The sequence below is a fragment of the Myodes glareolus genome, chromosome 26 (assembly GCF_982192425.1).
Source record: "Myodes glareolus chromosome 26, mMyoGla1.1, whole genome shotgun sequence".
Classification (NCBI taxonomy): Eukaryota; Metazoa; Chordata; class Mammalia; order Rodentia; family Cricetidae; genus Myodes; species Myodes glareolus.
In genome coordinates, this window is record NC_142051.1 from 42,155,388 (window position 1) to 42,168,682 (window position 13,295).

The 13,295-nt window shown below is 47.2% G+C and overlaps 1 protein-coding gene across 4 annotated transcripts in view; it reads right to left on the reverse strand.

Moving 5' to 3' along the window:
- The window catches only part of LOC125389762 (tetratricopeptide repeat protein 41-like), a 56,527-nt gene that overhangs the window by 10,697 nt on the left and 32,535 nt on the right, over positions 1–13,295 (reverse strand). For all 4 annotated transcript variants that reach the window (XM_087902196.1, XM_087902195.1, XM_087902194.1 and 1 more), the window contains 5 exons: positions 13,112–13,290; positions 11,585–11,724; positions 3,613–3,784; positions 2,694–2,841; positions 715–867 (listed from right to left, as the gene is read on the reverse strand). In XM_087902196.1, coding sequence (XP_087758322.1) covers positions 715–867; positions 2,694–2,841; positions 3,613–3,784; positions 11,585–11,724; positions 13,112–13,290 — 792 coding nt within the window. The remainder of the gene's footprint in view (positions 1–714; positions 868–2,693; positions 2,842–3,612; positions 3,785–11,584; positions 11,725–13,111; positions 13,291–13,295) is intronic.

The window sequence follows — 13,295 nt, forward strand, 5'->3', positions numbered from 1 at the left end:
AAGACTGAGGTGGCAAAGGACGCCAGGACACAAGGAGGGGAGGAGAGAGGAGCTCCAAACCCAAGACTTGGTGACTTCACAACTGAGCAGAGCATCCCTGGATGTTCAGAAGGCTGGCTCTGCTACGGAATGGCAAGGCTGGGGCCCAGGAAGTCTGCAGTTGACCAGCCCGCTGCCAGGAGAAACAGCGAGAACTGTACATGTTCACATCGGGGTGCCGTGAGGATCTCTACTACCCTCTTCTACACCACGGTATGTGTGGAGCTGAGGATGGAGCCACATCTCAAAGGCTGCTGGAATTGGGGACAGCAGGCGAGCATGACCCGGGGCACAGCTGGCTCTGGCCTGGACCACACAGACCCACAGAACAGTGGGATAGGGTCTCACAGACAGCAGCCAGGGCCTAGACCTGTGCAGAAGCCCTGGGGAAGCACACCCACTCACAAGCCCTGTCGGGGACACTGGGGAGCACTCACGGTGAGCGCACTGGGCCCCTGTGTCCTCTCCTGCTGCCAAGGCCCCACTCTCTGGGCCTAGAGTTTCCAGAATGCCTTGTGACAGGTGCCCTGACACATAGCAGGACATAGCCCTCAGGGAGGGCACATCCCCACTAGAGACAAAGAGACAGGATGCCCCTGAGAGGTCAGAGCACATCCCAGACCCTGGGGGAAAGGGAGAAGGACACACTCTTTGAAATAGTCCCTAGAAACTTACTTTTCGTTATCTCCCAGTACAAAAAACAGCAGATCTGCTAATAATTCCATAATTTCTCCAACTAGTATGTTTTTATCGCCAAATAGACGTCTTCTGATATTTAAACACTCTTGAAACTTCAGTTTTGCAAGAGGCACGTTTCCTGTAGTCAACCTGAGAATGAAACACAGGCCTTACCAGCTTTAGCAGGCATGGAGAATGCTTACAGTAAATGGCCCACATTCCCTGGACCAGCAACATTTCTCATAAATGCTTTCACAAATAGAGAGATGTCTGTTCAGAAAGAGATGTACAACAGGAGGGGAATCAAGAACCTCAAAAGCCCTCAGAAGTGATGTGTGTGTGCATATGTGCCTGTGTGTGTGCGTGCATGTGTGTGCATGTGTGCAAAGTTAGCCACTGGGCAGAGAAACTGCCCTTGCCTCGACTGCTGACTGTATGCTGTCCAAACTGAACCAGCAGGATGCAAAAGATGGCAGTGGCTGAACTTTGTCATGACAAGGTATGACGTCCTTCAAAATTCCTACTTCACAGAAATGTCTGTCAGATACTTTAGGTCCATAGGTCAAAGATGGATTCCACAACATTACTAAGGAACCTTGGGTGACTGTCCAGGCAGCCAGATGTCTCTGTTGTTTCTATAGTTTTGGAAGTTGCTTGCTCTGTACTTCCTGTTTACTCAGGTAGTTTTATATGCTTCTCAGATCTCTGATGGAGTTGAAGATGAGATAGTTCTCCTTGTTACCAAATTCAAAAAAAAGAAACTTATACAAGAGATGTAAATTTTATAAGGTTGAGAAACATAAAAGCTTAAGTTGTTTGTCTAAGATTTTTTTTGAAGTCTACAAAGGTATTTTTTAGGATGGTAATACATGTTATGATAGAAAATGGGTTAGGTATAAAACTTTGGACTAAGAGAGGATAGATAATAGAGTTCTTTCTCTGAATTTGTCAATACAAATGGACTAGACATTGTGAATGTAATATTTGCTTAATAATTGTTCTTATTTATAATTTTACTATGTTAGAGTTAAAACCTTTCTTTTTATTTAGACAAAAGGGGAGAAATGTTGTGGGATGTTAGTATACATGTGAAGAGGTATTGCTGTGATTGGTGTATTAAAAAAAACTAAATGGCCAGTAACTAGGCAGGAGGTATAGGCAGGAGTTCTTGGGACAGAGAGGACTCTGGGAAGAGATAGGTGAAGATGCCAGGAGATGCAGAGCAAGCAGGATGTGCAGAAGGAGAGGTAACAGTCACAAGTCATGTGGCAGAACATGAATTAATATGAATGGGTTAATTTAAGTTATAAGAACTAGTTAGAAACAAGCCTAAGCTATAGGCCAAGCTTTCATAATTAATAAGAAGTCCCCATGTCATTATTTGGGAGCTGGTGGGACAGAAAAAGACTTGTTATACTATAGATATTTGGGGAGGGTAATTTCTTGTTGTGGGCCTGCCTTACACATTGTAGGCAGCGTCCCTGGCCTCTGCTTCTAGATGGCAATAAAAATCCTCCTGCTGGTCATGTTAGCCAAAAAATGTGTCCAGATATTGCCAAAAGTGCCTTGAGAAGAGTCCCAGACCATCCATGGCTGAGACCCACTATGCTGGGAGATGAACACACCAATGCCCAACATTTGACCAAGTGAGTTAGGTGGAAGATATGGGAACAGGTACAGGTCTACATAAATACATATGTTGAGGTAGGGTTTCGTGTTAGCCTAGACTGGCTTTGAACTTTCTATAAAGCTGAGGACGACCTGAATTCTCATCTGCTTGTCTCTGCCTCCCAAGGGCAAGGATTACAGACATGCATCATTGTGCCCAATTTATGTTGTTCTGGGAATCGAACATGGGACTTCATGCATGCAAGGGAAGCACTCTACCAACTGAGCTGCATGCCTGTGCATATTAATAAAAAGAATAGGAGCTAATACATACAGCAAGAAAAACTAAGAAAAAAAATCACACTTACATGAGAATGCCTTCAGTATATCTCATGGTAGCTTGTTCGCGGGGGTTATCAGTCACGAACTTGGAGATTTCGGTAGCGTATTCCAAAATGTGGTTTTCTTTTAAGAATTCCTCAGATGCTGATTTTGCCAGGTTGTTCATCACTTTGACTACAGGGGATAAAAGAATATAATACTTAAGGTTTTAGCTACAGAAGAGTCAAAGTTTCAACAGGCCTAGCGTGTGATATCATTCCTTCATCATGCCAAGAACCAGGGCTTTTCTGGACAAACCGACCCCTGACCTACACTGGATAGGGTTTGTTTCCAGGCAAAGCATCTGGATGCATGTGGCAGCCAAAGGGCCAAGGAGCGAAGACAGCAGCTTGAGCCTGAAGATTGGATCTTCGGGTTGTTGTGTTGTGTGTGGGGAGGAGGTGACATAGGTGCACATGAGTGGAGAGAGAGAGAGAGAGAGAGAGAGAGAGAGAGAGAGAGAGAGAGAGAGAGAGCGCGCGCATGAGAAGCCAGAGGACAGCTTTAAGTTTCATTCCTCAGGTGCCACCCACAACTTCTGTGTTTGTTCTCTGTGACAGGGTCTCTCCATGGCCTGGGACTCACGAGCAGGTGAGGCCAGCTGGCCAGAGAGCCTTCAGGGATTCACCTGCCTTTATTTCCTCAGCAGTGGGGTGACAAGCATGTGCCACCACCATGTTCACCTTTTCACAGGGGTTCTGCCTCAACCTCCGAAGTGCTGGGGTTAGAGATACGCACCACCATGGTTGGCAGTGGATAGGTTGTTTGTTTGTTTGTTTGTTTGTGTGTTTGTTTTTTTAAAAAAAAAAAAAAACACCTGGTCCTTCCCCCTTCCAGGGGAGAGAAGGCCCCTGGGGTTGCTCTCTGAACTGCAAGAGTGGAGTGGCCTCTGAAGGTGCCGCCTACCTTTCTGCTTCAACAGTTCCTGGCTGCTTTTTAAGTCACTGAGCGTAAACCGCAGCAGATTTGACCATGCTTTCTGAAAATACGAGAGCCCTTTCTGAGTCATCCCGATTTCAAGGTACAATTCTCCCACGGCGTTCTGAGCTTTGAGGAGCATTTCTGTCATGGATGGGTTCTGTGCAAAACGACAAAGGGAACCGCTCCTGAAAACAGGCTGTGGATGGTGACTACAGCCCCTGTCAACCACTCCTGGGGGAAAACCCACTGTGATGAAATCTTTACTGGGAGACGCGTGAAATGGAGAAGCCATTTGGGACATTTTCACTGATGATTACTTAATAGCAACACGGCAAGGCCTTATGTGTGTCCCAGGTTCCAGGGAAGGGTGATCCAGCGTGCAAATTAGCAGCTGGGAATGCTGCTTGAATTCAGTGGGATCAGAGAGCTGGTAACTTCCTTTCTGTCTGTCCTGTTCCACCTTTTAACGTAAATTCTGCTTACTGCCTGTAAGGCAGAAATTGTCGTGGCCCACTTTAGGTTTGAGATGGGCTTAGGCCTCATCAGAATCACAGAGAAACAGGAGGCCTGCCTAAACCCCTCTCCTCACCAGTCCCTCTCCCCATCTTGTCTCAGAACTCTAAAGCTTGGAGTTACAGGTGTCCTCACTATGTGACTGAGTCCATGGCCAGAAAAGGAGGCAAGCCCCAAATGGTCCATTAGATAAGCCTGTCTGTGTGTCCCCCTCCAAGGAGATGAATGTGGGAAGGGAGAGAGGACAGACATTTCTGGGAACCGGGAGACTTTCAAAACTGCTGTCGTGTCCCAAATCATCACTCCAACCACTTGTGTCATTGTCCTGTGCCGTGTCCCTCTCCCTAGAATTGTATATGTAAAATTGTTTTGTTTACACAGCCTCTTTAATGTGTTGTCTGATTTCCAATAGGCCTAGCATATTTATTTCATTAACTGAAATTTCAAAAACTTAAACCACTTCTCAGTCAAAACCCTAGTGGTTTTTTTGTTTGTTTTTGCTGTTGTTGTTTGTTTTGGTTTTTCAAGACAGGGTTTCTCTGTAACTTTGGAGCCTAACCTAGAATTAGCTCTTGTAGACCAGGCTGGTCTCGAACTCACAGAAATCCGCCTGCCTCTGCCTCCCGAGTGAAAACCCTAGTGTTATGAGGTACCCACCACAGAAAACAACTTGGACACAGATTCAAGGCAACAGAAAGTCTTTATCAGCTGGCCGGCAACTACACAGGGTGTTCAGGACCCTAGACTAGTCCTGGGCCCTTCTCAGAGTGAGCTTTTAAACACAAAAACCACATCCTGCCTTGACACGCCTCAGTTAGCAAGAACAGTTAGCCAGAAGCAGAACTGCAGAAGCCTCAAGGCAAAGGACATTGGTGCACTGGGACTTGCCCAGAACTATGGACTTGGGTGACTTAGGTCTTTGTTCTCATTTTGGCAGGAGGTGCCACCTACATTCCAGGTTCTGGGGCCTGGATGACTCCATCATGGCCTCAGTTGTGCTAAGGTCTGGAACTCTGTTACACTATCAGTGCATAGAACACATGAGATAGATGGACGCTGAACGTATCTTGGTCATAGAGCACTAACGTGCATGAGGAATTAAGCTCAATCCCAAGTACTGGCAAGGGGGCCGCTGAGATGACTCTGTGGGTAAAGACACCTTCCTAAATTCAGTCATGGGACCCATATGGTAGGAGAGAACTGATCCCTAGTGGTGTGTTACATATATACATACATGTAATAAAAAAATTGAGAACACACTGGTTAGTTAAGGATTCTAAATATCCAGTCCAAGCATGAGAATTAATAGAGTCACCTTAATGTTAGCATTTTATTTCAGAAAACGTAATATGAATACGTATCAGTGTGTTTAATAACTAAAAACAGCACACAGTGGAAGGCGTGGCCCATGTCATTGTTCATATATGTTCTGTTGCACCACAGTGTTAGCCTACAAAATGGATGACAGAGTCTGGCTCCATGATGTCAATTTTTTGTTTTGGTTTTGGTTGTTGGCTTGTTGGTTCTTTTTTTAGTTTGTTTGTTTTTTGTTTTAATTTATGAGATAGGGTCTCTCTGTGTAGCTCTGGCTGTCCTGGAACTCACTCTGTAGACCAGACTGGGCTGAAATTCACAGAAATCTGCCTGCCTCTGCCTCTGCTTCCCAGGTGCTAGGATTAAAAACCCAGTCCATGATGTGAATTTCGATACTGGGTCTTTCTACGCTCCACTTCCTACAGAAAATGTCCTTCTGTGCCCAAGTAACCTTTGACCCAGATCTTCCGGACAGGCGTCAGCAAACAGTCACATCTGTCGTGAGATACTGTCTAGGCCCGGCAAACAGCACAGCCTGGTACAAAATCGCATCCTTTCACGTGTCCTTCAGGCGTAGATTTGAAAGCGCCTCCCTCAGCAAGCTTCCTACACCTTATGTCTCTTGCTCATTCTCCCAGCCCTCCATGCTGACTTGACTGATCTCGTCAGCAACCCCAGGGACAGCAGCCAAGCTCCACACTGTCACCCGCAGGCAGAAGAGTTTCCTCCCCTCTCAGCACACAGGCAAATCCAGGATTTTTGCCTTCACTACGGAGAAGTCTGAAGTAGACCCTCAGTTCATGAAGAGATTACAACATAGACTTGAAGCACAAGGGAGAAAGGGGGTGAAAGACTCCCGCAGGGTGTCTTCCCTCGGGAGAGGCCCCGTGCCCCAAAGATCAGTCGAAAACACGCAGCCGGATGCAAACAGCAGGAGGTTTATTGGTGGATACACAGGTACCTGGGCGACAAGTCTCTCGGATGACTTGCGCGCTGCAGGTTGGGGATGAGGGGTTCTTATAGGGGAGCAAAAGCGCGGGTACAGAAGCAGAAAAGCTTTCATTTCATTGGTCAATTTAAATAAGGCTAAGCTGAGTGGCACACTCCTGACCTTTTACCTAAATACCAAGGAGGGGGTTGTCCAGACCCACCTGGATACCAAAGAGGGGGTTGTCCTACCTGTTTTTCTTATCTCTTCCTGCCTTCCTAGCTTGGCTGGCGACTAGATGTCTGATTTGCACAGCCCCTGACTCGTGAGAGGCTCGCTCTGTACGTGACTCAGGCCTCGCAATCCTCTCTTCCTCCCTTGAAGTCTTTGTTCCTACTCATGTCAGTTCATAAATCTCCTGTCCTGCTGTCAGATAAGGCTGTCCTCGCTCTAATCTCAGGTGTCTTTGCTTTAGCATTCTGGAGGTCCTGAATTAAGCCTGTTATTTGTTCAGCACTCTGGAGGCCCTGACTCCGGAGGCCTTTAATGAAGCTTGCTATCTGAAAACCTTTGCAGAGCGTTATAACTGTGGTTAAAGTTAAAACCACAGTTTTAACTGTGACCCCAATGAAGTTGGGGTCCTTCAGGGGCACCCAGGAAATATCAGATGTATCCAAGCGTGGGTACGGGTATCTGAGGGGACAGTCGTGCTGGACACTTTAGCATAGGCATATAGGATTTTGGTGGCTTTCAAGTTACATCTCCAAAGGTTACTAAGACACTCATTTGGGGGGTGGCAGTGTTACTACAAAGAGTGGGTGTCCTTTGTAAAGGCAAACGGTTATGAGAACGTTGAGTAAGTGTGAGAACTTGAAGTTTCAGGACAGTCTGGGCGACACAGGCATTGCTGGAGGAATCAGGAGTGGTATAACTCGGGGTTACCGTCATTCTAGCCCCAGGCAATCTCTGAGGACTGAGGAGGGGGACACTGCTCCTGTGCTCCTTAACCGTGATATTTGAAGTTCCCGGCTCTGTCAGCAGAAGAGCCAAGCCATGCCAGTGTGAAGGGCCCCTCCCTTCAAGACTGGGTCCTCAAGTCAAAGCCTACCCTGAGAGTGCCTTAAATATTTGTTAGGATTAGGCTGAAAATAACAAAATTCATAAATTGAAAACGCCTCAGTTTCTCTCCAGTGTAAATAAGGAACTAGGTGACCTAGAGCTGCAGACATTGATGATCTCAGACATTCTGGCTTTTGTTATCTCACCACGGGACCCTTCCTGACCTCCATTCTCAAAGACGCATCTCAGTCTAAAATAGCTAGATAGCTGGCCCACCTGCAGCTGTCAGTGCAACTCAAACAGCAGGAAGAAAGGCAGGCAGAGGACTGAATGTGTCCTCTCAGAGTGCCTGCTAAAACCCTTCCGCCAGTGTGACGGGTTAGTTAGGAGAGGAGCCTGGGGACACCCGGAATGGGAGCCTTAGGAAGGGTGTCCTAGTTAGAGTTACCACTGCTGTATGAAACGCCATGGCCAAAGCAAATAAATATTCATTAGGATTAGTCTCAAAGAAACAAAATCCCCAAGTTAACAAGCAAAAAGTAAGAAACAAGGTGGGAAGGAAAGGGTTGACTTGGCTTACACTTCCACATCACTGTTCATCATGGAAGGAAGTCAGGATAGGAACACCAACAGGGCAGGAACCAGGAAGCGAGAGCGGATGCAAAGGCATTGGGGGGGTGGGGATGCTGCTTACTGACTTGCTCAACCAGTTTTCATACAGAACCCAAGGATCACCAGCTTACAAATGGCACCTCCCACAATGGTCAGGGCCCTCCTCCATGGATCACTTATTAGGAAAATGCCTACAGCTGGATCCTACAGAGGCATTTCTCTCAACTAAGATTTCTTTCTTTTAGATAATTCTAGCTTGTGTCAAGTTGGCAAGAATCTAGCGAGAAAAAAGGGGGGGTGAGCACCCTTCTAAAAGAGACCCCAAAGTCCCCTTGCCCCTTTCCTCTACTTGAAAACACAGCAAGGACGTGACTGTCTATGAACTGGGATGCAGACCCTCGCAGGACATTGGCTTCATGGCGGTCCCAGGCCATGACATGTCTGCCCTCTACCGCACTCAAGGTGTGACTGCCCGGGCAAAAGTGAAGGCATTCTCACGACACACTTGTGCCCCCGACACACTTGTGCCCCTTTCTTTGACTATCAGGTTATGGAGATGATAGTCTCCAAATACTTGGAGTCTCCCCAGGAACCTCATGCTGGCGGGGAGGGGTGTGAAACCCTGGTGTCAGCCAGAGGGAGAGAGTTCTGGGAAAGAATGCCAAGCCAGTGATAGGCACAACTGCATCTTCTCTAGAACTGCTTAGGAATGCCGTGGGCTCTCGGTAACTCTAAGCCTCGTGTCAGGAGTCCAAAGATGAACTCGAAGTGACTGAACTTCTCAATCGTTCCTCTCCCCAGTCTGAGCACACTGGGTGAGTCTCCTTTCTCTGATCTTTGCCATTTCTTGCCTTATTAGTTGGCATGCTGAGGATGAATAGGTGAACTGAGCTTACCAGGGCTTTGGCCCTAAGAAACTATAATAATATGTGTGTGTGTATGTATATATCCATAACCCTATATATCAACATAACCCTAAGTGTGTGTGTGTGTGTATCCATAACCCATGATATACATATATATCAACATAACCCTAAGTATGTGTGTATATGTGTGTGTGTATATATATATATATATATATATATATATATATATATATATATCAAGAAGTTGGACTAAAACACGGGTAAAATCTTCACCTCCTGGAAACTGCTCATCATCTCCATGAACAACAGTGCACCCAGCTTGGGAATGTGCCCAACTGCCACACCAACCCCAGTAGATTCTGTGTGACAGGGTCCACAGACTGAGGCGTTAGACTCCAAAGGGAGGAGGTCTCCTGGAACCGGTTGTGGAATTCTCTAGCTGGAGAGAAAGTATTGAGCCGTAGTTCTCATGGCAGTCTGTCTGCTTCTGTTTCCTTTTAATATTTACAAGATGTTCCTGATAGCCTGGGCCGAGAAGAAGCCACCCCCTTGAATTGGGGTTTCTGGCCATGTCCTCTTTTCTAAGAGATTCAACGCTTTGCTTCATAATCATTTACATAGTTACAAAATAATACTTTGATAAAATATCCTCCCAACAATACACGAATTTGTATGGCTGTGCATGTGTAGATGAGGTTGGCTTTGACACTGCGGTGTAGAAAGCATTGCTTACGTATAGTTTTAAATTGAACTTTGAGAAACTTGATCTGGACCTTGGAGTCACCCATTAACTATAAGTAATTTTTTGCATCTTGTTCTGTTTGGTGATTACGATGTTCTGTTTGTAATTGATTCTTTGAACCCACCGTCTAGGAAATGTGATACCTGATTGATTTTGTGCCTTCCCGTGCCAGGTGATTATGATAATTGTTCTTTGTGACTGCTTAACTGAACGCATCTTTTAAGAATTGTAATACCTATTCTTCTTGTATAAAAACCCTTGTTTGAGAGCTGCAAAATACACTCAGATTCAAACTGCCTCTGTGTTTGTTTCTGTTTGTCACCGCCGAATCCTTACCCACCTGGTCTTTGAGAAACCACGTCCCACAGGACCTCATACCCAGCTGGGGTGGTCAGCGGCACTCAACTTCAGGAAGCCTGGGGTGTAATCGGCTTCCACACAGGCCCCGGTTACTCCAGCAGAGGCAGGGCAGCTCTGGGGACATCAGTCTGTGCTGCGCATCATTTTGCCTCTTCCTTTGTTTAAAGACTTATATTTATGCTTATGTGACGCATCTGTGTGAAATATGACATATATGTACAGGTGCCCATGGAAGCTAGAAGGGGGTGTCAGATCCCCTGGAACTAGAGTTACAGGTGGCTGTGAGCCACAAGACATGGGTGCTGGGAACCAAACAAACCCCAGTCCTCTGAAAGAGCAGTGAGCACTCTTAGCTACTAAGCCATCTCTCCGGCCCCTCCGTTTAAAAGGTAATCTTATTGTCAGGCATAGAGGCACATGCCTTTATTCCCATCACTTGGGAGGCAGAGGCAGGCACATCTCTGCGAATCCAAGGCTGGGCTGGACTACATGGTGACTTACGGGACAGTTAGGACTACAGAGAGAGACCTTGTCTCAAAAAACAAACCAAAAAAAAAATATATCGTATTACATTTGCGTGTATGTGCACATATACATGCATGCACGTGTGTGCACCAAGACGTACATGGGTGGTCAGACGGCAGCTTGCCTTGCAGGAGACAGTTCTCTCTTCCATCATGGGAGTCTCGGGGACTGAACTCAGGTCATCAGGCTTGGCTGCAAGAGCCTTTACCCTCACGGGCCGCAGCCTCTTCTTTCAAATTTCAAATTAACCGTGGTTTCACTCATTTCCCTCTCCCAGGCCTCCCCTGAAGGCAGACAAGACTAAGCTCCTTCCGCAGGACCTGCCTCTGGCTTCAGTCTGCACATCTGTCCCACACTACAGCCCCCTCCGAGGCTGCTGCACAACCCGTACCTCTGCTAGGTTCATTTCCTGCCCCACAAACACACGCCCACTCTGGATCGAGTTTGACCTGAACCTCCTTCTCTTCTAACTTTTTCTCTTCCTCCTTGAAGCTTCTCAGACGGGCCGATGTGTGTGCAGCTTCCCCATGGCGTTCCGAAAACTTGTCTCGTCCTGCACGCCAGTCCCTCTCGTGCCCTTGCCATGAGAGGCTATCACAGACTCACTTGCCAGGCCAGGGGCATCTGTTGTCAGCCCTGACCTCCTTGTCACTTCACAGGGGACGTTATGAGGACCTCTTTCATTACATTCAGTAAAGCCAAAAGTTCATGGTTCAGAATAAACAAAATCAAGAAACAATCAGACTTCCCCCCACATCTCTGGGAGAGCGACAAGTCTCAGGCCACTGTGATCCCATTTCCTCACACAGAGACATCTGGGGGGGGGGGATTCTGGAAGGAGTCCTATTTAGTGGAGCTTGGGGTTAGGGATGCACAGCTGAGGTATGGGTGGAAACTGTAACCTCCTCCTTGGTGAACAAACCCACGGACTCTCCCCTACGTGGACAGTGTGTTATAAAGTTATAAAGGAACAAAGGTCGATGGTTCTGGAAAGCCCGCCAAAGGGATGAAGCTCGAGGGAGCTAATGCTCACTCTACCTGCTGTAGCATGTCCTCCACGTTCAGGAACAGCTTCTCTGCCTCACTGACCTTGCCCATGAGCTTCAGGAAACTCCCGATGAAGAGAATCATCCGGCATTTGTCGGTGACAGTCACCTGAGAGAGGTTGCATTCCAGGACTAGAAAAGGAAGGAAAGCAAATCTGCCTGAAGCACCCTGGGAAGGAGCAAACCCCCTGTGCCTAGTCAGGGCTCCACAGCTGCATCTCTCATGCCTTTTTAGGGGGTGGGGACTGATTTGTGACAAGTTCTTTTGGGCTTTTGGAGACGACATCTCACTCCGTAGCCCAGGTAAGCTTTGAAGTCACAATCCCCTACCTTTCCCTCCAAATTGCTGGGGTCATAGACACAAACCAGCATATCTGGCTTCAATTTCTTGTTCAAGACACCAGCAGATTTTATTACGAATATTGGCAAATACTTTAAATGATGCCATAAATGTCTATAATGGACTGTACAACCTTGTATAAATGTTAAAAGCTAAACAATTACATAGCTCTGTGGTAGTCAGAATGTCATTGGCCCCCATAAACTCACAGGCAGTGGCACTATTAGGAGGTGTGGCATTGTGGGAGGAAGTGTGTTGCTGTAGGGTGGGCTTTGAGGTTTCCTATGCTCAAGATACCATCCGTTGTGTGAGCCCACTTCCTGTTGCCGTTTGATCAAGATGTGAACCCCATAACTGCCTGCACACGGCCACGCTCCCCACCATGACTAGAAAGGACTAAACCTCTGAAACTGTAAGCCAGTCACCCCAGGGAAATGTTTTCCTCATAAAAGTTGCATTGGTCATGTGTCTCTTTACAGCAACGGAAAACCTAAGACCAGCGCAATCCCTGTATTGTTAAAATTTGTGTTTTGGAATGATTTGTTTTTTTTTCAGGAAAAAGGAAAAAGTTAAGATCCCTGAGCTTATAAAATTCCTCCCCCAACCCTCAACATTAGCACCTTATCCGACTCCTTCTTTACTGAAGCCCTGGTCTTAAACTGTGAGGAGAAGGAGGAGTCAGACAGGCCAATGGAGCGGGGCTCATGGCAGGAAATGAGAGAGCACTGACTTTGGGACATTTTCCATCCCAGAATAAGAGACTCAACAGCCATGTTGCTGGCGTACCTGAGAGCGTGGGTCAGCTGCACCTAAGCGTGGGTCAGCTGCACTGTTGCTAGTGTACCTGAGAGCGTGGGTCAGAAGCACCTGAGAGTGTGGGTCAGAAGCACCATTGCTAGCGTACCTGAGAGTGTGGGTCAGCTGCACCTGAGAGTGTGGGTCAGAAGCACCTGAGAGTGTGGGTCAGAAGCACCATTGCTAGCGTACCTGAGAGCGTGGGTCAGCTGCACCTGAGAGTATGGGTCAGAAGCACCATTGCTAGCGTACCTGAGAGCGTGGGTCAGCTGCACCTAAGCATGGGTCAGCTGCACTGTTGCTAGTGTACCTGAGAGCGTGGGTCAGAAGCACCATTGCTAGTGTACCTGAGAGCGTGGGTCAGCTGCACTATGGCTGGCCTACCTGAGAGCATGGGTCGCTTCTTTATTTTCTGGTACTGTTCTGCTTCTATCTTGGCAACGGAGAGCAGGAAAGCCTCAGACACGTCACAGCCGGCTTCCAGCAGCACATCCCAGTAGTGGACAAGGTGCAGTCTGGTCCACAAACTCGGGTTGTGGATTTTCGATATGAAATCTGTGATGCTTGT